The sequence below is a fragment of the Zootoca vivipara genome, chromosome 5, assembly GCF_963506605.1.
Source record: "Zootoca vivipara chromosome 5, rZooViv1.1, whole genome shotgun sequence".
NCBI lineage: Eukaryota > Metazoa > Chordata > Lepidosauria > Squamata > Lacertidae > Zootoca > Zootoca vivipara.
In genome coordinates, this window is record NC_083280.1 from 30,295,386 (window position 1) to 30,323,359 (window position 27,974).

The 27,974-nt window shown below is 45.1% G+C and overlaps 1 protein-coding gene across 4 annotated transcripts; it reads left to right on the forward strand.

Annotated features, from left to right (window-relative positions):
- AP1S3 (adaptor related protein complex 1 subunit sigma 3) lies at positions 1-27,848 on the forward strand. Of its 4 annotated transcripts, none has more exons than XM_060274551.1 (5): positions 1-158; positions 15,654-15,832; positions 18,388-18,496; positions 21,535-21,672; positions 26,959-27,848. In XM_060274551.1, exons 1-5 carry the CDS (start codon positions 9-11, stop codon positions 26,992-26,994), a joined length of 612 nt encoding a protein of 203 aa, XP_060130534.1. In that variant the 5' UTR covers positions 1-8; the 3' UTR covers positions 26,995-27,848. The 4 variants fall into 4 exon arrangements, with proteins under 4 accessions (XP_060130534.1, XP_034989592.1, XP_034989593.1 ...); XM_035133701.2 differs by lacking the exon at positions 1-158 and adding an exon at positions 3,207-3,333 and having other exon boundaries at positions 26,959-27,830; XM_035133702.2 differs by lacking the exon at positions 1-158 and adding an exon at positions 3,342-3,919 and having other exon boundaries at positions 26,959-27,835.
- Positions 27,849-27,974: the final 126 nt, after the last annotated feature.

Below are 27,974 nucleotides of genomic sequence, written 5' to 3' on the forward strand. Positions count from 1 at the left end.
TGAAAGGAATGAATAAGAAAAGCACAAAGGAAGAGGAAATCTGCAACCCAGTTCAACAAGAATATCTGGATTTGTGGCCATTTAATAGCTTTGGCTTTGACAGGATAAACATTGGTTTGAAACCAGGTCCTCCACTTCAGCAGGCTGTCAACTGTGCAGTAAGTCTAAAGGAAATGCTTTGCAATTTTGCATAGATCAGAGGGGCCCCATCTCTCTCTCTCTCTCTCTCTCTCTCTCTCTCTCTCTCTCTCTCTCTCACACACACACACACACACACACACACACACACACACACACACAGCGCAACGTTTTTGGAGTACCAATTAAACCCATTACTGGTTTTTTACCTGGTACCTGTGCCAACTTTGAATCAGAGAAGACTCAGTGGGCGGTATTCAATGCTAGCCCTACTCAGAGAAGGCCCACTGAAATTGATTGACATGAGTAACTTAGGTTCATTAATTTCAATGCATCTACTCTGAGTAGGACTTGCATACCATCCACAGAATCATAGAATTGCAGAGCTGGAAGGGACCTCGGGGGTCCACACACCCACCCACCCCCGGCAATGCTGCAATCTCAACAATAGCATCTGTGACAGATGGCATACCTCACTTAGAAAGAGGATCTGACAACACCACGTATGGAATTTTGAAAATGTTAACATGTTCAAAATGTTGGCTTCCTCTGCCCATTATAGGGAGACTGCTGTAATAAATTTCGAAAATGAGAGGTTGTCAAATGTTAAAAATGTGCCAATGTGTACATGCATTGCCCCAAAGTGATTTTATCGTGAGTTAGCAACTTTTTCACCTCTCTCTTTGAAAATTTTCACATCTTTAAAATTCATTACATGACAGAAAAGTTGGCAGGTACTTTATACCTTTTGGTTAAAGGCCAAAGTGTTACTGAGTCCTAGTTGCAAGCAAATGTCATGTCTGTCTGTCTAGTACAGTATGCAAGCAGAGTATCGCAAATTACTTTACACAGATATTGGGCATGTGGTGAAGACAGAAACAGAAACATGAAACGATATAAACTCAGCCATATATCTTTTAATGGCTTTGCATTATACTGCCCTGTGGAACTCCCTTGCATCAGATGTCAAAGAAATAAACAACTACCGGTATCTGATGTTTAGAAGACATCTGAAGGCAGCCTGTTTAGGGAAGTTTTTAATGACTGATGTTTTAATGTATTTTTTAATCTTTTTTGGGAAGCTGCCCAGAGTGTCTGGGGAAACCCAGACGGGCAGGGTTATAATTATAATTATTAATTATTATTATTACTACTACTACAGGAAGTTTGCTGCTTTTATAACTATGACTCTTGAGGCATCCAAGTAAAAATTTACTTCAGACCTATGAGCACCTTTCAGCAAACTGTCACCAGATTTTTCACCAGCTGCCAAGTATTTATTGTTGTTGATTGATTGATTGATTGATTTTCTATACCACTCTTCATCAGAGGAACACAGGTCAGTTTACATCAAGCAAGTTCAAATGTAAGATTTGAGCCTTTACAACATTTGGTTGGAAAGTGTGCACACAGCATTATCATACGCCAATAAAACAAAACTTGTAAAATTGCAAAGAATAATTAATTGTTATAAAACTCATAATAACACACAGGCTTTGCAACTCACCCACCCACCTCTGACTAGTGTAGCAATGAAACTGCTGGCACATTTGCAAAGCTAAGCAGGGTCCAGTATGGTTTCAAATTGGATGGGAAACCCGCATGTTGAGATTCCTACATGGCAGGCAGTTGGACTTAGATGACCACCAGGGCCCCTCCCAACAATTCTATGAGTCTAAGACTGTGAGACAAGGGGCTCCACTGTGCACAACTTGTCCCACAGCCCCACAACAGCCTAAGCTAGCACTGACTCAGAAACAAACCCAGTTGTGCCGCTGCATAATGTGCAAAGCAGCAAGCTGAAAGTCCCAGGTTCGAAATGGTATATACGTAATGAACTAAAGAAAATGCTTTAAAATACTTTTGTTAAAAAACCAGAAGCCTTTTTACTGGGTATAGTGAATGAAGAGATACCAAGGGAAGATAAAATACTGTTTATGTATGCAACAACTGTGGCAAGAATTCTTTTAGCCCAAAATGGAAACAAGAAGTACCAACGAAAGAAGCGTGGCAGATAAATATGATGGACTTTGCAGAACTGGCGAAGCTGACAGGAAAAATCCGAAACAAGCAAGATCAAGTATTCCAAAAGGAGTGGAGTAAATTTCTACAATATTTGAAAGAATACTAGCAGGGTTGTCTGAAGACTTGTAACGAGAAACTTTCCATCTTTCTATATTTACTTCAATTTTGAGCCATTTTGTAATGAGAGTAATTAGAATTGGAAAACGTACAAAATGCAATGAATTATAAAGGTTAATTTTGAAAGCCATGAGGCAGGAGGGAAGTCAATAGGCTCTAAAGAGCCAAAGCAGTAAAGTGGATAATGATGATGTGAATGTAATATTAAATGGAATACACACACACACATACAGCATCTTCAGGTAGGCTTGAGGGCATAGGAACTCACTCGTAGGGGCTTTGGCCCCCACAAAGTTGATGGACATTTTCATTCTCATGGTGTGTGTGCATTTCTGTAAAATTTCAATCTGAAAAACCAAATAAATAAATTTCTTTTTTTAAAAAAAAGATTATGTGGGGCAGGGCTTACGTGCCCCCCCAATATTTTTTATTCAAGTTGTCACCACCCTTGTTTGGGAGATGCCCCTGTCTGAAATCCTGGAGAGCCCTGTAGACAACAATGAGCTATGTGGACCAATGCCCTGACTCGGAACAAGTGGGAGATACTTATGTTTTGCATCTCTTCGTTACCGCTGCTTCTTTTCCTATACTGTAACTTTCTCTCCAAAGGAGACTAGTAGAACGCACTACTGCAGTCTCCTCGGGGCCGAGACCCAACCTTTTGCTTCTTCTGTTCTCCTGCAAAGCGCTGGAGAACAGCAGCATCGCTCAAGAGGAGGAAAACTCTCCGGAGACTCTTATCTTTCCGCTTAGAGAGCGCTAGTCCCTAAGTAAGGGGAGGAGAGAGAGTCTCTCCCCGCGAAACTTCCTCCCTCTCGGTGCAAAGCGACCTCTCCAACCCGCCCCTGGGGCTGTTGCCGGAGTGATCCGGGAGGAGGAGGAGGAGTGGGGTGGGGAGGAGTTAATAACTTTCAGTTTGGGGCATTATGGGAAAGCAGGGCGAGCGGCTGGGAGTTCACCTGTGCCTGCGGGGGGGAGGGGGGAAGACCCGCACAGGGCACGACACGGGGCTTCGAGCCACCCGGGGTGGGGAGCGGCTCTCTAGCAGCCATGGTGAGTACCCCCGAGGGGGAGCGCGGGTTGGTTGGGCTGACACAGCTCCGAGGCTCCGGGGAGCCAGGAGGAGGAACTACCTGCTGGCGCCAGGTGAAGCAGCCTCCGCGCGGGAGAGAGGCAGGTCGGGCTAGGCTCGCCCTTGAAAAGCGCACAGAACACCTGCTTGGCTTTTCCTGGTCCTTTTATTTTTTTGCAAGGAAACGGCACCCGGACGCGCAGTTTACAGGAGTTGAGGGGTCGGTCGGTTGCCCAGTGGGCTTTTCTCTCTCTTTCTGGGCTTGAACCGGCAGTTATAGAGTTAAGAAGGCCTCCCCCCTTCCCTCCCCTTGCGCGGGTATTGAACGCGCGCGCCCTCCCTTTCTGACATTGCAAGGGAGGAGAGGGCAGGAGTTGGGTGGCGGATATCTTCCTCCACCTGTTGCTGGTTCAGGGTCAAGGGGGCGGGGAGATAAGAGCCAAGTGCTGCAGGAACCGGGACCACCGCGCCCAGTTTCTGTGTTCAAGCCCAGCCCCCATTCCCTTCCGCTCAATTCGAAGGAGGGATGTTGGGAACAAACTTTGCTGGAGCAGTGGTCAACACAAGGTACTGTCCCTTAAATAAATCACCTGGACCACTGCCAACAATAGGGGAACGAAACATGATTTAAACTTGCCCCAAAGGACCAAGGGCGTACCCACCATGCGGCAAGTTAGGGCAGCTGCCCTACTCTAGAAGCAGGGCTGGTGGGCAGAGGCGGAGCACAGCCCGGCGGAGCGCGAGTTCGCCATTCCCGCCGCACCGCGCCGCACCCTCCCTCCAGCTCCCCGGCGCGCCCTCTGGCAAGGCCAAGCGCGGCGAGGAACCAGAGAGCGCGGCGCCTCCGCCCACCAGCCCTGCTTCTAGGGAGGGGCACAGCCCGGCGGAGCGCGAGTTCGCTGTTCCCGCCCACTTTGTGGCCCCTCCCCTTCCGTGCCTTGGCCCCTCCCCTTGCCCCCCCCTAGTTTTGATCCTGGGTACGCCCATGCAAAGGACTAAAGCAATCAAGTGCCACTTGGAAGTTGTGCAAGGGGTATCAGGAGAGGGGCTGCCGGCTTTTAGCAGCTGTGTGATAGGCAGGTTTCCATCAGGGGCAGTCCCCCCCTTCAGCTTTGAATATACAGGGATGGTGAAAGCTGTACCTGACAGGTTTCTACCTATCATGCAGGTAAGAAGAGCAGGGGGATGCCACACCTATGTTAGAAAAAAAAAGTTAGCAAAGGGTTTCTCCCCCTCTCCTGCTAAGGTTTGGATGGGTTATTTTATTCTCTTTGTACTTTGGGACACTAGAAACTGCTATACAAAGATACAGGAATTTATTGGAATAAAACTTCCCTGGTTGGGAGTGGGATTAATTGGGAAGATCTTATTTCACTACCTGGGTTTGGGAAATCACCACAGGTCAGAAAGGAACCTTCTTCTAGCTAGAAATGCCTCACAACCTCAAATAGTTTTCTGACAGTGGTGCCGTGTGCCTTGTCTCACTCGCTCCAGACATCTACACCTGTCTGATTTGCATGCACCTTGGTGTGGTGGCTCCTCATTCACTCTGAGCTTCTGCTTGTGATATGCTGTGGCCTGCATATGCTGTGGCCTGCTTGTGATATGCTGTGGCCCTTCAGAGTTTGGACCTCTGTGGCGACCTTCTGACTCCAGATGCAACCCTAACCCCACTTACCTGAGCGGATGTGGTTTAGTTATTTGCTAAAACTAAAATCCATTTTGTCTGCAAAGATTGGGGGGGGGGGCAGGGGCAGAACGGGGCCAATGCATTAATACTGCTCAGGGTGAAAATGTTCAAGGATGAGCAAGTAAAAAGAGCTTATTTGTTGAGCAATGAATGAGGCAGCCAAGAGTTTAGGGTGCCTGACGACATTCCTGAGCTCAAATCAGGTTCCTCCTGGTTCCACTCTTAATGGGCGACCCCTTGGCCTATCCACTTCATGGGTATGTGTAGTACATTTCCTTTGTAGGTTTACTGTCAGGTGGATTTTGACCCTCGATTTGCATGTGGTTTCACTTGCCTCTCCCTTTTCATATTGACTTTGCTTTGTGTAGTTCAAACAGGCCCTTCAATTAATGGTAATGCGAGTAGCTTTATCTAAAATACTAAATACTAAGTGGAGCCTACTTATTTGCTTTTCTAAAGCAGCAGCCTGGTGACGGCTTTCCAAGAGATTTCATCCACGCCCTTGGTTAGATTGTTCCACTTCTCTTCGGAAGGGACTCAGCGCAGTCGTAGAACACCTGCTGTGTGTATAGAAGGCCCCAGGTCCCGTCTCCTGGTCTGACTGGGAATGCCCCCAGTTTGAAATCATGGAATGCTACCAGCCAGCCAGTATACGGCAGCTTCCTACTTTTTCCTCTTTCACGGTTAGGAATGGGAGAGAAGGCAATCACGTTCCTCTGTTTGCGAAGCTGCCTGATAGCAAGCCAGATCATTTGTTCATCTAGCTCAGTGCGTCTCAAACTTGTTGTTGGACTACAACTCCTATCATCCCTGTCCTGCTAGCTGGGGATGATGGGAGTTGTAGTCCAACAACAGCTGAGAATCCTCTATACCAGGCACAGGCAAACTCGGCCCTCCAGATGTTTTGGGACTACAACTCCCATCATCCCTGACCACTGGTTTTGTTAACTAGGGATGGTGGGAGTTGCAGTCCCAAGACATCTGGAGGGCTGAGTTTGCCTAGCCTGCTCTATACACTGGTCCTTTCAGATGTTGTTGGACTCCTTTTCCCTGACCATGGACTCTGCTGTTGATGGGGTTGAGTGGAGAAGTAGTCTAACAAGTTCTTGAGGGCCACAGCTTCTCCATCCTTGGCAGCAGCTCCCCACGGCCTCAAGCAGCAGTTTCTCTCTACTTGGAGATGTCAACGATTGAACTCAGGACCTTCTGTGTGTTTCACCATTGAAAAATGGGCCCTCTCTGCTGTTACATGTAGGCCTGAAGTCCCAATGTGGTGTCTCTCCCAGTTTTTGTCTTTTGTGTAGTTTGGTTGGGGGGGGGACACTTGGGTGTTTGGTCCTTGTGGTTTTTTGTGGGGGAGGCATGTATAGGTATGTTTCTTGTTGCTTTTTCAAGTGTGTGTGTGACTGTCTAAGCATCATCCATTTGTTCTTCTGTGAAATGGGTATTTTAGGTTTCCAGCTGTGCCCCATGGCTCAAAACTCTGCAGACCCTGGATGTAAATTGGATAAAAATGGTTGCTGGTGCAGTTTGTGTGGGGAGGAAGAGACCACCCTTCCTCACTAAGTTGCTTCTACCTTTCCAACTGCAGAGAATCACCCAAGGTTGTATTTAAACTCTCTGCCGTTGGGTGCTCCAGAAGTCCAGTGTGACCCCAGAAACTGTGATTAGCTGAGTCTAGAGGGGAGGATTTACAAAAAAACCATATATATTTTTTCTGTATGCATTGACCCCGTGTCAACTCCTCATCCCATTAGTTATGTTCTAAATGCTCCCCATCCTTAAGCAGCTGCCAAAGATGTGGGGCAAAGCATTGTGTGATGAAATCGGGACATGGGCTACATTTTATGATGTGCTTTATGGCATGGAGAGCTAGTGTGGCAGAATGATTAGACTGCCAGACTAGGACCTGGGAGACCAGGGTTCAAATCCCCACGTGATCATGAAGCTCACTGGGTGACCTTGGGCCGGACACAGCCTCTCGGCCTTGCTTACCTACCTCACAGGGCTGTTGTGGGAAATAACTGCAGAAGGGTGAACCGTGTGTGCTACCTTGAGCTCATTACGGGTGTGGAAAGTGGGTACAAATGCAATGCAACCGATCAGTGTCACAGAGAGGGTGCATATGGCATGGGGCCAGTGCTTTTTTTCCTGGGGGTACGCAGGGGTATGTATACCCCTAAACATTTTGTGAATCTTTGTACTTTTGTGCATTTACTGTAATTATTTCCCCCGATTTGAACTATAAAATGGTGATTTTCTTGAGTCAAAATGAGAGTACCCCTAAACATTTTTTTGAAAGAAAAAAAAGCACTACATGGAGCTTTTGTCAAAAAACAGCAGCCTTCGTATTTTACTGTTGTAAATGTGTACTCTTCTCCGAGAAGCACATATTTTCTGAGCAACTCCGTACTTAAGCTAATATTTGAACCCAAGTCCGGTTCAAACACATGGATTTCTCATTTCATCTGCTTCTCTCTGGGCAACGTAGCACAGTGCTTTCAGGAAAGTGAACTTGCAAGAAAATTTCCTAAGAATTTGCTGATCACTAGTTGTGCCATAAAACATCTAAATGATACATTTTCCAAAAAAAAAACCACCCACTTGATCGATGACTCAGATTGAAAGCTTCCGAACAACTGTGTGAAACTTTGCAAGCTAATAGAAGAGGAAAGGTGGTCATGTTGGTCTGTAGGGGCAACTCACAAAGTCTATATTAGAGCAACCAAAATGTCATCAAAATAGTGTGAAAGCTTTCAAGTTTTGGGTGGGGTTTTTTATTATAGAACTCTTGATCTGGCTACATGTTGACAGGATGCAAAGGGTAAGAATGAGAAAAAGGTTGTTGGTGTTAGTCAAGCTATCCATGTCTGCATCTGGGTAGGTTTTAAGAAGGAGTGACAGGGAGGGGAGAATGAAGCACTTTGCCAGCCCTATACTCACCACTTCCCAAAGTGCCAAGCATGGGGCTGGCAATGCCTCCAACGCTGTGGTTCCCATGCGCTTGGCAGCCAACTGGTGGGTGGGGCAATCCATCTCAGGTGACGTGACATCATAACAATTCCAAGTGGTTGACAGGTGGGTTGTCTTGCCCTCCTGTCAAAGTTGGCATATGAGGTACGTCAAAGAAAACTTCCCTGCCCCTGATCTAGCCTGATGAAAAGTTCTGGCGAACCCCAAAGCTTGCTGGCTATTTTGTGACACTTAGCTCATCCTAATAAAGGTCTTGTTCTAATGTGAATGTTGAAATTTTGCAGACACGTAAACTTTTATTAAAATAAATCAGAATGCGCACGTTGGCTTATGAAGTGTCGACTCTTTTTTGGAAAAGGTGAGCCTCAGGGGAGGCTAAAGCAATCCCAGACATTTTCTGGAGAGATGTAGCAAGGGATTTATTTCCACTCGAGAGTGAGAACCATTGAACTTACTGGGAACTTGCTGCCAAGGAAGCATGCATAGGATCAGGTTGTTGGTTAAGTAATGTTTATATCCTCGCGGTTATAAGAACATCAGAAGAGCCCTGCGGGATCAGACCAATCGCCCATCTAGTCCAGCACACTGTTCTCACAGTGTCTGACCTATGGGAAGCTCACAAGCACTCCCCCATTGCCCCGCGACGTGAAATTCTGATATTCAGAGGCATGCTGCCTATGACAGTAGAAGCAGAACATAATTATTGTGGCCACAGATAGCCACAGGTATCCTTATCCTTTTGTCTATAGAGCCATCCCTGCATCATGTAGGAGCAAAGTCCATAGTTTAATTTTCTCCATACTGTTCCCATGCGCCTGGCAGCCAACTGGTGGGTGGGGCAATCCATACTGCTTGGCAGGGGGTTGGATTGGATGGTCCTTGTGGTCTCTTCCAACTCTATGATTCTATAATGTATACATGCCATTCATGGTTGCCCTTACTCTCATTTTTCCCACCCCTAAAGTAATACCCACATGCCACCCCCCCAACTCCAAACCTTTCCTCACAAGGAGTTCCAGCCTCACGGTCATTTTGGTTGCCCATCTCTTTTTCCCCAGTGTTTCTCAAACTTGGGTCCCCAGCTGTTGTTGGACTACAACTCCCATCATCCCTGACCACTGGTCTTGCCAGCTATGGATGATGGAAGTTGTAGTCCCACAACAGCTGGGGACCCAAGTTTGAGAAACACTAACACAAGTGTTGTGTCTTTTTGTGTCAGGCTCCATCCTCAGACCTTAGTCAGCCAAGGAGAGGAGAAAAATCAGGCCTCCTCCTCTTCCTGTTTGCTCACAGCACCAGGTAGTCAGTGGTACTGAAGGTGGAGATTTGTCTTAATGTAAATTTCATTTAGGGAAAGGCTGGAGAAAACCCTTCTGGTCTGCCTGCTTGATAATTCACAGCTTTATATTCGGTAATTATTTGCCCTTTTACAAATCAGCTGCCTGCCCTTTGATTATTCAAATAAATTTAGATTGACAAGAAGACATGGCCCTTTAGCTCCAGGGAACATGCAATCTCTGTAGGAGAGATAACAGAACTGGAACATACCATAATAGGGGGGAAAGGTGTATGTGTGCGGGAGAGATGGAAGGACAACATAGCCCTGTTGAATAAAACAGTTGCTGCTAGGTAGTGCGATATGGCAATGGCAGTCTGTATATAACGTAGTTGCAATGATCTGATCTTCTGTTATCAGGAACAGTTTATTATCTGAATTTACTGTGTCCTTTGATCCATATGACTCTTTTATTAAAAAACCTCTCTAATGTATCAAAGCATATGTTCATTTGCCTGTTGTTCTTGATTTTTGCTTTGCTAACTTCTGTCTTCCTGCAGACGACATACAGTCCCCCTCGTCCCTGGGCCCTGTGTGAGGTTTTGCTGCCAGCCAAATGGCTTCTTCGCTTTTCTCAAGGGTTTTGCAGCATTTAGTATGACCTTCCCTGGAAGGGAGCCACATGCCTTGCTATATCCCAGTTGTTGATTGTTAAAATTCCCCTTGCATGTACCCAATTTCCACGGGAATCTTGCCTGTCCTTCACTCTGTCATGGAAACATTATCTAATAAAAAAAAAATCTGTTACTGAGCCTGGCCCTCTTTGAGGAGGCCCGAGTTATGCACCAGATCAGCCAGTGAAGGTGGGTTGGGTGGGAGAGGAAGGTCAGACTCTGCAGGCAGGCAAGAGCTTTTGAAAAAAGCAAATATGATATATGTGAAGTGGTAGCAGGAATCCAGAGGGTTCCAGGTCCTCACCCAAGGTTGTGTCTCTGTTGCGAATTGGAGGCACATTGGACGCCTTTAAGAGATATGGTTTATTTTACATACATTTACACCTAGAGCCTTTCCTGGAGGGGGTGCAGAACATTACACCCCAAGCAGCATTCAAAATTTGCCAGGTGCCAGGAGCATTTTGCATCTGGCTATCAGCCACTTGTTAACAAGTGAAGATACCCAGGAGCTAAAATGGCTGCCAAGTCTCCCGCTGAAAAATGCGGGATCAGCAGCGGCGCGGCACCAGAAGCAACTTCCGGGGCCGCTCTGCCCATGTGTGGGCACTGGAAATAGGGCAGAGCGGCATCAGAAGTCGCTTCTACACATGCCTGGTGGCCATCTTGGTGGTGGCCGCATGGTGGCTGCGATCTTGGTGATGGCCGCCGGGCATGCATAGAAGTGACTTCTGATGCCGCTCTGCCCTATTTCCAGTGCCCACACATGGGCAGAGCAGCACCCAAAATAGAGGCTCCCTGACAGGTAGGAAATCCGGATTTCTGGGATTTTTCTCCATTCGGGAGAACAGCGGGAAATGGATTAAAATCCAGAGGTTTCCCGCAAAACACGGGATACTTGGCAGCTAAGCCCTGGGGATCCTTGGATCTTGACTGTTTCCGCACACTTAACAACGCATCCTATAGAACTCTATCTGTTATAGATTATCTGCGCAATCAGAATGAATTTCAGGAACCAGTTGTTTTGAAGTATTTATTTTGTACTCATTGTGTTTCTAGCACTAGGTTTTAAATCCATAATAAAAAAAAATTCCTTCCAGTAGCACCTTAGAGACCAACTAAGTTTGTCATTGGTATGAGCTTTCGTGTGCATGCACACTTCTTCAGATACACTGAAACTGAAGTAACCAGAAGGGTGGTGGGAATGGGTGATTGGCTGATAGGTGTGGTAAACCTGTCGAAGACTGTTAACGACTGCAATTGGTCTTACAGGAAAAAGCAAGGGGTGAGATGGCTAAAAATAGCTTTATCATGTATAATGAGATAAGAATCCAATGTCTCTATTCAGACCAGGCCTCTCCATGGTTTTAAGTTTGGTAATAAGTTGCAATTCAGCAACTTATCTTTCCAGTCTATTTCTGAAATTCTTTTGTAATAAGACAGCTACTTTGAGATCTTGTATAGAATGTCCTGGGAGATTGAAGTGTTCTCCTACTGGTTTCTCTGTCTTGTGATTCCTGATGTCAGATTTATGTCCATTTATCCTTAGGGGTTTGGGTTATCCTTAGGGGTTTGGGTTATTATCCTTAGGCGTAGGGTTTGGCCTGTTTGTCCAATATAGAGAGCTGAAGGGCCCTGTTGGCATTTGATGGCATACACAATGTTAGAAGATGAGCAATTAAATAGTCCTGAGATGGTATGTTTGATGTTGTTGGGGCCAGTAATGATGTTGTCCAGGTGTATGTGACAGCAAAGTTGGCATCTGGGTTTATTGCAGGCTTTGGTACCAGTGTCTGTGTTAAGTCTGGTGGTGGTATTATTGTGGGTGAGGAGTTGTTTAAGATTGGGTGGCTGTCTGTAGGCAATGAAAGGTCTTCCTCCCAGAGCTTGAGAAAGAGAACTGTCATTGTCTAGGAGAGGTTGTAGATCTCTGATGATGCGTTGAACTGTTTTAACTTGGGAGCTGTATGTGATTACTAGTGGTGTTCTGTTCTGTTATTTTCTTTTCTTTTCTTTCTTCTTTATTTTTAAATCCATGTTCACAATGCATATGTATCTTGTACTTTGCTATAAAATACTATCTGATACATTGCTTCTCAATCCGGCTTCAGGCTGATTGGGGTCCTTCCAAATGCATCTCTAGCTAAGGTGCGAACAGTTGTGTGTGTAAGGTCAGACAATCCCCACTGTAAACACTAACAAAAACTAATCCGACACTAGTGAAGTTGCACTGATTAGAGCAGCTGGGAAGGGGAAACTGAAACACACTAAAACCGCACACATCTCCACTGTACTCTAAGGTGCTGATGTGAGCACACTCCTGTAGGTCAGGATTCTTCCAGGCTGTGAGCCTGGCAAACCTATATCTCTCTGATATAGGTATGCCAGTTTCCTTTGCCTCTTCACCCCCTTCTTGCTATTTCCTTAAGCCCCTGCTTTGGTGTGTGTTGTCCTGGTTTAAGGTGTGTTCAGACATAAAGACCAACTCTGATGTTGTTGTTAAAAGAGCATGCTGTAAAAGTGAGCTTCAGACTTGCCTGCCCCCCCTTTTTTACATACAAGGGGGAGAAGAGCTGAGACTTCCACTTGCAGTTTGAACAAAAGCACAAAAACTACAAACAAATGCAGGAAACCGTGGTTTGCGCAAACTATGGACTTTGCTAGATTGGTAAAGAAAAGGCTTTTTATATGCATTGTATATGCATTATAACATTGTGACACCAGATGGTGCAGCGGAGCTCCGTTTTGGCCAACACAATTTCTCATACAGAACAAAGTTTAAAATGTGTTTAACTGAAATGTTTCTTTGCTGTGTCTAGATGCAGCCTGTGTTTAAGTAGGAAGCCAGGAAACCACAGTTTGCTCCTGGAGTGATATCCTGGCTTGTTAACAAAAGCACAAAAACTACAAACAAATGCAGGAAACCGTGGTTTGCGCAAACTATGGACTTTGCTAGATTGGTAAAGAAAAGGCTTTTTATATGCATTGTATATGCATTATAACATTGTGACACCAGATGGTGCAGCGGAGCTCCGTTTTGGCCAACACAATTTCTCATACAGAACAAAGTTTAAAATGTGTTTAACTGAAATGTTTCTTTGCTGTGTCTAGATGCAGCCTGTGTTTAAGTAGGAAGCCAGGAAACCACAGTTTGCTCCTGGAGTGATATCCTGGCTTGTTAACAACTGCTGCCTGTGAAAATTGAAGTTTCCTTGTCGCCGTCCCACTGACCTATTCAAGGCCTCCTTCTCCTTCTCTTGCCATGACAGCTGATCTTGACCCTATGCTCTAGGAGGGTTTCCATAGCTATTGACTCTTTCACTTCAACCTACAAAGTCAGAATGTTGCAATCATTCTAAGGCTGGCCACTTCCCCCAGCAGATGGAATGCTTATGAAAATTTTACACTGCTGAAAGTGGCGCTGGAAAAATATAAAAATAACTTGTTGTGTAGCAGGGATAACGAAATTCTAGTCCTGCCTTTAGAGCTTGTTGATGTGCTGCTTGTACTAATAATGTGAAATGATCTGGAGAAAAAAAAAATAGTGTTAACAGCAACAACAAAAACCTTGATTTTTTTTTGCTGCCCTGGTGGCTTTACTATAAGTAGCTGCTGTGTGTCTCCCATGGCAACAAGTGCACTCTTCCTCCTCCTCCTCCTATGGCTTATGCTCTCTTCCTCCTCTCACCACCCACCTTCCGTATACACAGCATATTGCAAGCAGATAGTGTTACTTCTGTTTCAGAAACGCAAGGTGAAAGTATCCCGTGTAGATGGATGAGCAATCTGACTGAGAGCCAGGAGGCCAAATTAATTTTGACGACTGTTACTTTATTAAGCCACTTGTATCTCCCTTTAAATTATGTCACTGTGATGCACGCTAGGAGAGGGAACAAGAAAGCACACGGTGTTCTCTTGTTCGCTGCTTTGAACCTTTCCTCTTGGACCACACATTGATCGCCTCAGGCTGAGAAATATTGTCAAACAGGTGAAATGTCACCAAACCCAAAGTGACTCAGTTCTTTCAATCAACAGAAACTTTTGCTCAGGTCCAGGGAGACTGAGGCCTAGAGCACAATGCAAGCTTAAGATAGCCAAGAACTCTTGAGGCTTATGCTGCTGGTGTCTTTGAACTCAGGACTGAGCGGAAGATAGACAGGGATTTATGGGTATCTGCTGTAGATCAGAAAGTGGGAAGTGACCACATCCTCTTCAGATGGGCTTCTTGTTATATGCACCTACAGTAATTCTGTCTATCTTCCTGAAAAGCTGAAACAATCTCGTCATGTGCTTCGTTCATCTTGGAGCAGATAGTGGCCTTTGTCATCATTAGACTAGAGCAGCAGTGCACAGCCTCTGGCCCGTGGCAGGGGTCCAAATTTGGCCCACTTGGTTATTTCCACAAACCACACCCACTTGTCTTGTCCCGGATGTTGTATGTGATACGAAGTGGGAGATAGATAAAGTTACAGCCTTCACTTCAATATAAACCACATGGAAACACATTTCAAAAGGTTTGTTGTCACCTGCTGTCATAAGGACATTTGGTGATGGATGGGTAGCCCATGGGGCTTGTGGAGATAAGGATCCAACCTGCGAGGTTGGAAAAGTTCCCCATCCTTGGAATAAAATCTACATTCGGGATGGGGAACCTATGATCCTACAGTTGTTGTTGGACCACAACTCCCATCGTTGCCATTGACCATGTTGGCGAGGGCAAATGGAAGTTGCAGTCTGACAGGTTCCCATTCCTGGTTTATGTCATGTAACAGCCAGTGTCCCCGCTTAGCCATGAAACCTATTGCATGACCTTGAGCCAGTCACAATCAACCTAACTCCAAAGTGTTTTGGTAAGCGGACAATCCCAATGAATAACACACAGACCTTTGTGTAAGCAGGTTGGGATGGAAAAGTGATTTGCTGGGGGTTTTTTTGTACATCATTATGTGTTTTCCACTTGGGAAGTCATGCAAGATATGTTGCTCCTGGAGAAAAAAAGTGGCATCCTCCATGGCTCTAACTGTATATTAAATAAAATGCATTCAATGAAATCCCAAATCCTGCAACTTTAGGTGGCCCGCCCCACTCTGATTGAGGTGCATTCCGAACAATCCTGTTCAAAATCTGGCATCATCTTTTGATAATTGCAGTGTTGGCACTGGGGGTATTTGGGTTTACCCAGATAGGTGTGTTCAGCAGTCACAGGTACGCACTGTTTTTCTGTTCTTTTATGGTGGTGTTTTGTTACTGCAGGCATGAACCTGATAAATAAGGCCATAGCAGGATCTTCACCTGCAGCCTGTGTAAAAAAAACAGCACAGTTGGTTACATGGAAAAATGATAAGCTGAAGATCTTTTGAAGGACTCCGACTACTGTCATGGCTCTGACTGGAAGCAACCAAATGTAGCTGAACTTGCACAACACATGACAATTGCTTGTTTAAAAGTTCAGGAAGACAGGTAGTTGTGTTTGGTTAAAGTACGCAGTCTATGCTATGATTTAACATTACACCTGAACCAACCCATGGCAACCCTAGCGTCTCTTGAAGCTATTATTATTCATCATTTCCTGACCTTTAAGTGTTTTCCTTGAGATCAGGGCAGATATTTTTCACTCAAATGCAGTTTTGTTAATGCAAGTTGTGTTGGTCTTTGTCTCAATATTACCCCAAATGGTTTTGTTTACTCTAGATGCAGTTTATACTGCTCTTCAGCCGACAAGGGAAATTAAGACTCCAGAAATGGTTTATTACACTGCCTGAAAAAGAGAAGAAGAAGATCACCCGAGAAATTGTGCAGATTATTTTGTCTCGCAACCAGAAAATGAGCAGTTTTGTTGACTGGAAAGACCTCAAGCTTGTTTACAAAAGGTGTGAGTAGTTTTACAAGTTGGCTTTTTACACAAAGCATGTCGCTTCCCATAGAAGCAGCGCAAAGTAACAACAAAACAAAATCAATCTAGTTTGTCTGCATTGGCGGGGTGAACTGACAAACAAGAGGAACACCATTCAAAATGTCTGTATTACTTACCACTAGTAGAAAAAAAGGCAGCAGCGTGATCTCTTGAAGGAAGCCTGTGCCCAGTGAAGCCACTGTCCATTCTGGGCAATCTTCTGGGGCTGCATGCCAATGGATGGGACCAGAAGCAGAAGTTGATAATGGAGCAATAAATGTAAAAATGTTAGGCTAGTTTCTATGCAAACTCTCACACACCTCTGTCCTGCATCCAGGCAAGCAAAAGGCACAATTGGGATTTCAAGGACACATTCCAACCATGCAGAAACACTTGAGCGTGCAAAGTAGGGCTGGTGAGGCATGTGGTTTGGGAGAGAAGAGTCCCAAGGGCCAGAGAAAGAAGTCTGGAGGGGTGCATCCCTGTTATAGTTCTAATTTTAAGGAGCATTATTCAAGATAGTGGGGGTGGCAGATGCATCAAGGGAATGGAGTATCAAACAGGAAATTGAAGCTGGAGCCAACTAATTTGGCTAGAGGAGGTACATTGACATCCTCTGGCAGGATGACCCGTGGAGAGGGTATAATATGGAGAGAGTCTCAAGGGCCAGATTTTTAAAAAGGCCACATTTTGCACCCGGGCCTCGGGTCCCCCACTCCTGCTTTACATCACTTAATTGGAGCCAGCATTTGAGACGAGGAATGAACATGGAGAGCACCTCCCTGAGATAATAAAATCTACTGAAGTGCCTTTTAAATGAATGGGCATCAAGAGTTGCCATTATATGCTGGACTCACAATGATTTTCATGGGATGCCAGTGCATTGATCTTCCTCTGTATTGTTCCACTGGGTATTTCTAAATGCTGGAGGCTGTCCCAGTTTTAAAGGAAAGTACAGAAATGTTCAAACTTTCTGAAGCTGTCTTTCTGAACATTGCGTGTGAAAGAACGTTTGGAAGATCATAGCTTGGTGAAACCTTGAAGGCGATATGATAAGACCATTGTTGCTTGTGGCTATAAAACAGATCAATCCCCTCCATATGTTAGGGCCAAATTAACAGGTTATGGTAAACACAGTTTTTGCCCTGTGTTGCTTGTGTTTCCCTTTCTAATTCGGGGGTTGGGGGGGTGGGATGAAGACTGAGGAAACTGCTGTTTATTCTCCAGCACTGGGATGGCGGTGGTGAAATTTGTCAGGGCGATTGTCCAGAAAAAGACAAGTTAAACACACTCCACAGACCTGATCCATGAATACCCCTCATCCATATGCTATTTTGAAAGGGAAAACCAGACCCACAAGGAAAAGGACATATTTAATATAATTTGGAGTTTGATCCTTGGTATGAAGCACTACAAAAACGTATAAAACTTTTGTGTCCATATTGTGTAATGCAACAGGGTGGGGAACAGCCCCCCAGGGCCAAATCAGCCCTCTAGCCTCTCTGCCCTACCACCAGTCCTTGGCCCACCCATGGTGCATCCCTCACTGACCCTCCTGGGCACCTTCCCCTAGCTATTCCGCCTGGCTGGAATGTGTCCTTGAACTGTGATCACTCTTGCTTGCAGAATGGAGGGTAGAGAGTGGTGTTGTCTGGCCTTTCCTACTTTTCCCACACCCACCACTGATATATGGCCCTCAGAAGGCCCCACCCCCATGAGGGAATGTGGCCCTTGGATTGAAAAATGTTCCCCTTCCCTCCTATAACGGGATAGAAAATACGTACGTCGGTGCTTGTAGCAAGGGGGAAATGTTTTTCTGTGACACAGCCTTCAGTTCTTTCAACAGCTGTTGTCTGTATCCAAACTTAAGGTCACAGAAAAGATGTGTGAGGACCAGTGCTTTTTTTTCTTTCTAAAAAATGTTTAGGGCAGGCATCCCCAAACTTTGGCCCTCCAGATGTTTTGGCCTACAACTCCCATGATCCCTAGCTAACAGGACCAGTGGTCGGGGAAGATGGGAATTGTAGCCCAAAACATCTGGAGGGCCGAAGTTTGGGGATGCCTGGTTTAGGGGTACTCTCATTTTCCTACTCATATTGAAATACTGCCCCTCAATGAGGCCAAGCTTTGATTCACAAAATGTTTAGGGGTAAGCATACCCCCGCGTCTGCCCAGAAAAAAAAAGCACAATTATAATAGCATCGGATGCAGAGCTGTGAGAGATTTTGTGATAAAAAGCAAGCTTTTATTTCCTATTCCATTATCTTCTGATTATTGCACAAAAAACTGCCCACGTTTGCATATCTGAAATGATGTTCATCCTGTCATTTTCATTAGTGCTGGCAAGGAAGTCAGATGGATTTATATGAAAGGCCTAATTAATTAAGGGCTATTCTCATTGCTTTTGAGATAAATTGACTCATTATGTGAAAAAGCAACCGGGGAAAAAATATTTCAGGGTAACTGACCATGTAAAGAGCATTAATATTAATCCTGATAGGTCTCAGCTATTTTCATATTTTTAAATTTCAGGTATGCTAGTTTATATTTCTGCTGTGCAGTTGAAGAGCAGGATAACGAACTCTTGACCCTAGAAGTTGTCCATCGTTATGTAGAGCTATTGGACAGATATTTTGGCAATGTAAGTTTACTGTTTCCCCCAGAAACACCCGCCTCCACTTGTTTTCCTTGTCAGATATTTGTCGAGTGTTGTCTGTTGTTTCTTCTGTCCACAGAGCTGACTCAAGATTCCCTGCAAGGTTTGTTTGTGTTTTGTTTTCAGGATAACAGTTTTCGGCCGTTTTCTGTAAAGATATTCTGTTTCAACTGAAAAGAGTTCTTGGAAAAACTTTCCTTTCCCAAGTCTGAAATGTAGGAAGCCCAGTGATTCTCAACCTGCTGTTTTTCTTGGACAGAGACAACCTGGCCACAGTTATCTGTGCTCTGGTAATCTCTAGAGCAGGCATCCCCAAACTGCAGCCCTCCAGATGTTTTGGCCTACAACTCCCATGATCCCTAGCTAACAGGACCAGTGGTTGGGGAAGATGGGAATTGTAGTCCAAAACATCTGGAGGGCCGAAGTTTGGGGATGCCTGTTCTAGAGCATTGACTTGTTGTTGTTTAGTCGTTTAGTCGTTTCCGACTCTTCGTGACCCCATGGACCATAGCACGCCAGGCACTCCTGTCTTGCACTGCCTCCCGCAGTTTGGTCAAACTCATGTTCGTAGCTTCGAGAACACTGTCCAACCATCTTGTCCTCTGTCGTCCCCTTCTCCTAGTGCCCTCAATCTTTCCCAACATCAGGGTCTTTTCCAAGGATTCGTCTCTTCTCATGAGGTGGCCAAAGTATTGGAGCCTCAGCTTCACGATCTGTCCTTCCAGGGAGCACTCATGGCTGATTTCCTCAAGAATGGATAGGTTTGATCTTCTTGCAGTCCATGGGACTCTCAAGAGTCTCCTCCAGCACCATAATTCAAAAGCATCAATTCTTCGGCGATCAGCCTTCTTGATGGTCCAGCTCTCACTTCCATACATCACTACTGGGAAAACCATAGCTTTAACTATACGGACCTTTGTAGGCAAGGTGATGTCTCTGCTTTTTAAGATGCTGTCTAGGTTTGTCATTGCTTTTCTCCCAAGAAGCAGGCGTCTTTTAATTTCGTGACTGCTGTCACCATCTGCAGTGATCAAGGAGCCCAAGAAAGTAAAATCTCTCACTGCCTCCATTTCTTCCCCTTCTATTTGCCAGGAGGTGATGGGACCAGTGGCCATGATCTTGGTTTTTTTGATGTTGAGCTTCAGACCATATTTTGCGCGCTCCTCTTTCACCCTCATTAAAAGGTTCTTTAATTCCTCCTCGCTTTCTGCCATCAAGGTTGTGTCATCTGCATATCTGAGGTTGTTGATATTTCTTCCGGCAATCTTAATTCCGGCTTGGGATTCATCTAGTCCAGCCTAGAGCATCTAGAGCATTGACTACTGCAGTGCTTTTAATGTAGGGCTGCCTTGTAGCTTTCACAGAGTTCTACAATTTCATTGTGCCTTTAGATTGGAACTCCCTTTTTCCTTTCATTGAGAAAGGTGGGAGAGAAATAATTTAATGCAGAATAATTTAATGCATAAATAGCGAGAGGCTCCTGTTAATTAGGAAGGTCTTTCATTCCACAGACCGCCTCTTTTGCAGCAATAAAATCCGCCAACAGCTGAGAAACATCCCACTCCAGCTTTCTGGTACTGGGAAGCCACCTCCAGGGCTGTTTGCCCCCCTCCCCACCATTGCCTGTCTGTAGGCTGATTATTTGCCTCTCTGGTCCTCCACATACAAATAAGGCTAAGCCTTTATAAAAGTCAGAGCAGAAGGAGAGAGCAAAAACAGCAGGGAGCATAAATGGAGATAAATGGGCAACTGAGCAAAGTTCACGTTGAGACATCTGGGGCTGGGCGAAGCTGTTTTTAATTGGAAGGAAGACATGATTAGCGGAAATGCTAAAACAGCTTGGAAATCACCAAGAAAGACAAATGTGTTACAGAAAAAAATGTGAGTGCTAATAAATACGGCACTTTTAAAAAAAATCAGGTACACATGCACACCAGTGAGTTTTGGAGTAAAAATTAATTCTGGCTTTCGTGCACAGGGTGCACTATGTTTAGTACATTATGATTATGACACCCCACAACTGCTTTTGCATGGTGTCACCCATGCCCCTCTACAATAGTTTGGCTGTCTTCCCCTGCAATACCTTCTCCTCACCCAGTACTTAAAGAGCCTCTGTGGTGTAGTGGTTAAAATGCAAGACCAGGACCTGGGAGACTAGGGTTCAAACCCCGACTCAGCTCATGGGGTGATTTTGAGCCAGTCACTGTCTCTCAGCCCACAGGTATATGAGTTGGAAAGTGGAGGCAAACCAAGTACCAGTGGTACTTTGGTTGTTGAACAGCTTGGCTTCTGAACAAATCGACTCCCGAGTGCCGCAACCCCACAAGTGAGTCTTCCAGTTTGCAAAGGTTTCTCGGAAGCCGAACATCCAATGCGGCTTCTGTGGCTTCTGAGTACCATGGAGGGGAGGTGGGATAGAAGTCACTTAGTGAGTGACAGAGGAGTTTAAAAATCAGTTTGGGCCATCAATGGGGTAAATCGTTCTGGGAAGCCTATGCACTGGGCATTTCTGGAACATTGCAATGCCAGAGTATGATGAAGTCAATTTAATATGGCATTGTTTTGGTCTAACCCAGGGTTTCCCAAACTTGGGTCTTCAGCTGTTTTGGACTGCAGATCCCATCATCCCTGACCACTGGTCCTGCTAGCTAGGGATGATGGGAGTTGTAGTCCAACAACAGCTGGGGACCCAAGTTTGGGAAACCCTGATTTCACCCTATACCTATAGGACAAAACTGATTGAAGGATAATCCAAGCCCTGAGTGAAAGGTCAGAGGTAACTTGGTGCACGTGTGTGCAACTGAAAAGGTAACTTGGTGGTTAAGGAAGTAAAATGATCATGGGATCCTTTGAAATATTATCATGTTGAAACCTCCTTAATGCTTTCAGTCCTGTGTTTCCATTGTTCTCTGCCTGCCACCAGGGTGCATACACAGAACAGTTTTTTGATGAGCCTGTGCACATAACCACACTCAATGCTATAATAAGTGTGCCTGAATATTTCTCTCTGTAATCCTTACCAGGTGTGTGAACTGGATATTATTTTCAATTTTGAAAAGGCGTACTTTATCCTTGATGAGTTTCTGATGGGAGGGGAAATTCAAGAGACTTCCAAAAAATCTGCAGTGAAAGCTATAGAAGATGCTGATATGTTACAAGAGGTAAGAAGAGATAAGAGAGATAGGGGAGAAGCTAAATCCAGGTCTCTCTCTCTCTCTCTCTCTCTCTCTCTCTCTCTCTCTCTCTCTCTCATTATTTTAATTTTACTCTTGATGCCCAGCTCGACTCAAGGTTTATTGCTTGGGCTGTGGGTCACAACCAAATGAAGTCTACAAAGTCACTTCCGACGTAGAAGGAGGTGAGGTTGTGGGCGGGCCACGAGCCCGAGCACGCGCTGGGAGAATGAGTGCCATTCTCACAGCCCATTGGCTGGCTCCCAGACGCGGCGCTCCCTTGGCGTGCCCAATTGGGACGCTCCAAGGGGGCATGGCTCGCTAATTTAAGCGAGCGCGCGGCTGGGATTCAGTCTCTTTCCTGATCCCAGCCGCTTCGCTTTCTCCCGCCCACCCTCCCATTAGGCAGGGCCCTTCCTTTTGAATTGCTTTGAATTGGCTTTCGAATTGGCTTTCGAATTGGCTTTTGAATTGGCTTTTGAATTGCTTTCGAATTGGCTTTTGAATTGCTTTTGAATTGGCTTTTGAATTGGCTTTTGAATTGGCTTTTGAATTGCTTTCGAATTGGCTCTGGCCTGATGGTTTTCGCCTACCTCTTACCAACTCGTCACAACTTTGGTTTTTTGGCGGTAGGCATTGGATTATCGCTGAAAGGTTACAGGTGGGGGGGAGGTTGCTGCCATCACCTCCCCCAAAATGCTGAAGGGTACTCCCTTAAGGAGTCCGGGGCGTGGCCTAGTCCGAAGCCGTGGTAGGTGAGGGCCAAAAGGCACGGCCCCTAGCGGTGGCCCCAGGGTGAGTCCTAGTTGATGTGCATCGCAGGACTCGCCCAACGGTGGTTAACCCTTCACAGACTGCCAGCAGAACGGGCTGGAGTCGGATATAGACTGTTAGATCCAATGCCTATGCCAATACCTCTCTACATCCGTAATCAATAAAGTTGTGGCCTTTTAATGCCCATTAACCTTATGCAATTTGTCCAGTGTCCTTATTTACTCTGGGAGGGATCGGGGTATCGCTACACAAATGCCAGGTGAATGGAATAAGGCAGACCACAAAAATGTACAAAGCTACAAACAAACAAAACCCCATTAAAATAAAATATCCTTAAAACAGCCTTTCCTAACCTGGTTCCTCCAGATGTTCTTGGACTCCCCCACTCCCATCTGTCCCAGCCAGTGTGACCAATGGTTAGGGAGGATGCACAATGTAGTCTAACAACTGGAAGAAACAAGGTTGGTGAAGACCGATTAAAACAATCTTCATTGTAAATATTCATTCATACAATGTAAACTTGATTCCCACCCCCACCCCGGTGCAGGTACAAATGACGTGAATCTTCCAATAATGTGCTTGATTTTATTTGCTAATAAATGTTCTGCTGACTAAGTCAAAAGTCAAAGAGCATTAGGAGGTGCATGTTTTACAGCCTATTTTATCCATCTTCACTGAGAAATCTCATGTTCAGTGGAGTTACTCCTAAGTAAATGTCTTTCAGTTTTCTGGTGTAAGTAGAAGCTTAACTCTTGCAAATTATAAATAGCAGACTGTTGGGCTGTGTGATTTCCTACCCGCATTTGGCATTCTTTAAACCCTGGCTCGAGCTATTCAGAAGCGCTTTGTGTTGGTTGTTTTTCTTATAAAAAAAGAAAAAGTGACCACCCTTTGCTGAATCCTTGATGGAATGTTCGTTTCAGCCCTTTTAGTGTCTAAAAAGTGCTTGGCTATTTTTACTGATTTATTTTGCGCAGCAAAGTGGAAGCCTGCTACCTTCAAAACCAGCCGAGCTGTCTGCGGCAACCTCAGTTCTGGGCCAAAAACAGACCTTGCGGTAAATCCCCCTTTGAAAGAGAATAGAGCAGGCATAGGCAAACTCGGCCCTCCAGATGTTTTGGGACTACAGTTCCCATCATCCCTGACCACTGGTCCTGTTAGCTAGGGATGATGAGAGTTGTACTCCCAAAAGATCTGGAGGGCTGAGTTTGCCTATGCCTGGAATAGGGCCTGTTATTCAAAAGCCTTGTGGGAGTGTTGCTCCCTCTTTAAACAGTCAAATATGGCGGACATGAACTGAAAGTGCCATGAATAAATAAATGCTAAGGGAGATGTTTTCGGCACCTTTGCTCTGGTCAAGCTGGTTATGGACAATAAGCCAGCAGTATCCAATGCTTCACTTATGTGCCATAGAGTGGATATCACTGGAATAAGCTAGCTGTGGTAATTGCAACTGCTGGCTGTGCAAAATGGGCAGTTAGACAGAGAGAGCACAATCCAGAACACATTACAAATTCCTAAGGAGCTGTTCATACACTAAAGTTCCTGCCCATCAGAGTGGCTAGCCTTCCCAGGCAATGTGTTTTGTGTGGATGGAAGTAAAAAGGGATCTAAATGCAGGGGCGTACCCAGGATCAAAACTAGGGGGGGGGGGGGCAAGCCATGGTTGTTAGGTTGTAACATTTCAGCATGGAAAAGGCGAACGAAACCAAAATTTTATTATAAATAAGGAAAACGGGAGGGGAAACAAAAATTAAAACACAACCACACAACCACCAACGCAGCAGAAAAGAAAGATAGGAAGAAGAGGGGTGGGGATGTAGATATTTGCTTAGATGTCAAAAATAAATTAAAATGAAGCACCAGGGGGAACAGGGCCGTCTTAAGCATATCTGGCGCCGTGGTGCAAAGATCCCTTTCCCATAGTTGTCGACCTTTTTAGGGGGGTGACCCCAAGGTTCCCCAGAGTTCTTGACTTTTTTTAGGGAGCTGACACCACGCTTACACTTTATCTCTGCTTGGGAAAAGAAAACAGGAAACATAAACAAACCTCAGTCAGTAAAGCATGAGACTCTTAATCTTAGGGTTGTGGTTTCAAGCCCCATGTTGGGCAAAAGATTCTTGCATTGCAGGGGGTTGGACTAGATGACCCTGGTGGTTCCCTTCCAACTCTATGAATGGTTCTGTTGTATCTGAAGGGTTGTTCACAGGGAAGATGGAACAAACTTGTTTTGTGAGAGATGCTTGTGCTGTGATTCCTGCACTGGAGGGGGTTGGTCTAGAGGACCCTCGGGGGTCCCTTCCAACCGTCCAGTTCTCAAGAGAGTGGCTTGCAAAGGGCACCTTTTGTTTATCTGAAACCAAAGAATGTTACGGATTTGCAAGATGCAAATTTAATACCTGCCCCCAGGCAAATCTACTGTACTTGGGGTGCAAATTGGATTTGAGCTCACAGCTCCTTCTTTTATGTGGCTGGGCACAGGAGGAGGTGCTGCTAAAAAGATATATTAAAAAGCAAAACTTTTGAGGCCATTTATCGTAATAATTTTCACAACTTGCCAGACGGAAGTGAACTAAAGAGTGTCACAAGAGGAAGAGGGGGTTAGGATTAAATGCTCCTGGAGATAAAAGACAGAGGGGGGGGGGGAGAGAGATTGCAGCAGATCCCTCACCTTAATGGGGCAACAGCAAGGATCACTCATCTTTTTTACATGCTGGAGCATTGCCGGCCAGCTGCTGGGCGAGGTGGTGTGTGTGTGTGAGTGAGAGAGAGAGAGGCAGAGAGAGGCAGAGAGACAGAAAGTGAGAGAGACAGAGAGAGACAGAGAGAGAGAGAGGCAAGAACCACCTGCAAGGATCAGGCCAGTGGCCCATCTAGTCCAGCATCCTGTTCGCACAGCCAGCCAGATGCCCGTGGAAGGCTTGGAAGCGAAAGCTGAGTGCTACAACAGTCACCCCTTCTGTGGTTTTCAGCAACTGGTATTCAGAAGCATACTGCCTCTGGCAGAAATAGAGCATATCCAGCTACCTTTGTAGCCACTGATGGCCCTTATGCACCAGGCCCGGGGGCCGGATGCAGCCCAATCGCCTTCTAAATCCAGCCCACAGATGGTCCGGAAATCAGCATTTTTTTACATGAGTAGAATGTGTCCTTTTATTTAAAATGCATCTCTGGGTTATTTGTGGGGCATAGGAATTATTCATCCCCCCCAAAAAAATATAGTCCGACCCCCCCTACAAGGTCTGAGGGACAGTGGAGCGGCCCCCTGCTGAAAAAGTTTGCTGACCCCTGAATCCTTCTATATAAAAAAGCCACCCAAGTTGGTGACCATCACTTCCCCTAGTTGGGAGCAAATTCCATAGCTTAGATATGATCTGGGTGAAGAAGTACAGTCAAACCTCGGTTCCCGAAGGCCTCCGTTATAATACGTATCGGCTCCCGAATGCTGAAAACCCAGAAGTAACTGCTCTAGTTTTTGAATGATTTTGGGAAGCTGAACAGCTTCCAAGGAATTTTCTTCTTTTTTCTCTGTTGACTTTGCCAACCGCCCTTTGGTCCTCGGTTGTTGAACGTTTCGGAAGTCGAATGGTCTTCCGGAACGGATTACGTTCGACAGCCGAGGTTTGACTGTATTTTTTTCCGGCAGTCATATTCATTGGACCTCCATGAGTTCTGGTGTTATGAGGCAGGGAGGGAAAAACCATGGATACTTTTATACAAAGGTCCCAAATTGTGTAAGCTTTCCTTAGGCTGGCTGCTGCATCTGTTTGATCGTTTTGGTTGGGCAAAATGCCAGTCTCTTGGACTGGGATATCTTTGAACCCTCAGCCAACATAACAGAAGTTGGTGGGAACCGTATCCATGACTCTGTGGCTAGTGTGTCACATTTATCCCTGAGGGCAAGTATCCAAAGAAAGTCAGGATGCCTCATGGGGGAAATGTCTTCTGTGCAATTCAGCCCTAAGTGTGGTGGGAATCAATGTAAACGTAGCAGTTAGGACAGTAAAATGGCTCTCAGACACACTTTAGGGTTTTAGGATTTATTGATATGTATCTCCTCCCATATAGATAGATATCTCACGCATGCATGGAATTGTGGATGTCTTTTATTATATAGGAAAAAATAACTAAGGACTTTAGTACAAGCAGCTGAAAAAAATTGGAACTAGGTTAGACTACTGTATTGTAAACTGAGCGAGCAACACTTACTGGTAACTGGGCCAAATACACCTCCCTGTGATTTTTGAACCCTTGGCTTGATAGACAGCCCACCTGACTGGGACACTAAGCTGGAGAGGGGAATTAGTCTACTTATGCAAGTATTCATACAAATTCTGTTAATGATCTCCAATTAGCTTCGCAAATTAGCTGCAGTGCTAATCTAGATGTTCATCATTTCCAAAGCACCTCTTGGTACCAAACCAATTGCCTTGCTGTCACATTATAGTCTATGCATAATTTTAATAACTGAGTTAATAGTTGATTGTTCTTTGTTGCAGACAATGGAAGAATATATGAGCAAGCCTGCCTTCTAACTAGAACCTACATAAACGGAAAACGAGGCTGCATACCAATGGTATATGCAAAAATCTGCCTGCTCCTGGATTTTATTTAAACAATGAACCCCTCCCACCTCAAACCCTCCTGAAGGGGGCTGCCTATGCAATAGTCAAGATGAAGGTCAGCCACAATAGTGCAAACATGTGTTCTATTTTATAGGAGCACGATAGTAAACTTTCTTGGCTGTCCTGATTGAATGTTTGTTTCTACGGCAATTTTTAGCTACCTGCCTTTCACTTCCAAGGAACGGATACTAGAACACTTGAAGGATATATTTATATGACTTTGGGTCACTTTTTGACCAATTCAGTGTAATTTTGTAAAATAATAATGATAATGATAATGAATCAACCAAAAACATTTATTTTGAATGTGGTCATTTTTCTTGGATTAATAATAAACATTTTGCAAAAATGTTGAAGTGCTGATGGATTCTCATTTTCGGATTGCTCTGAAAGCAGGCTTCAGTGCCGGATTTACGTATAAGCTAAACAAGCTATAGCTTAGGGCTCCACTCTCTTGGGAGCGCCCCCCCCCAATTTCACTATTAATATACGGTACTACTTCTAAATTGTATTTCAGTTCAACAATTACTTTGCTAAAATACATATTTTGTTATGTGCAAATGACTTTAGATACCTATTAGGTCCATAAATTACCATATAGCATATATTCAACACAAAAAAACAGTGACAATTTGTTGTTGACAAAGGATGCCTTCTAAAGGTCTGGTAATTGTTGTTCTCTTTGACCTCTAGTGGGAGGGCATTCCACAGGGTGGGTGCCACTACCGAGAAGGCCCTCTGCCTGGTTCCCTGTAACTTGGCTTCTCGTAGTGAGGGAACTGCCAGAAGGCCCTTGGCACTGGCCTCATCAAACCTAAATCCGGCCCTGGCAAGCTTAATTGATTTGTCAGTGTGATTAGTTATAATGAGAATGTTAGTACGCTACACAC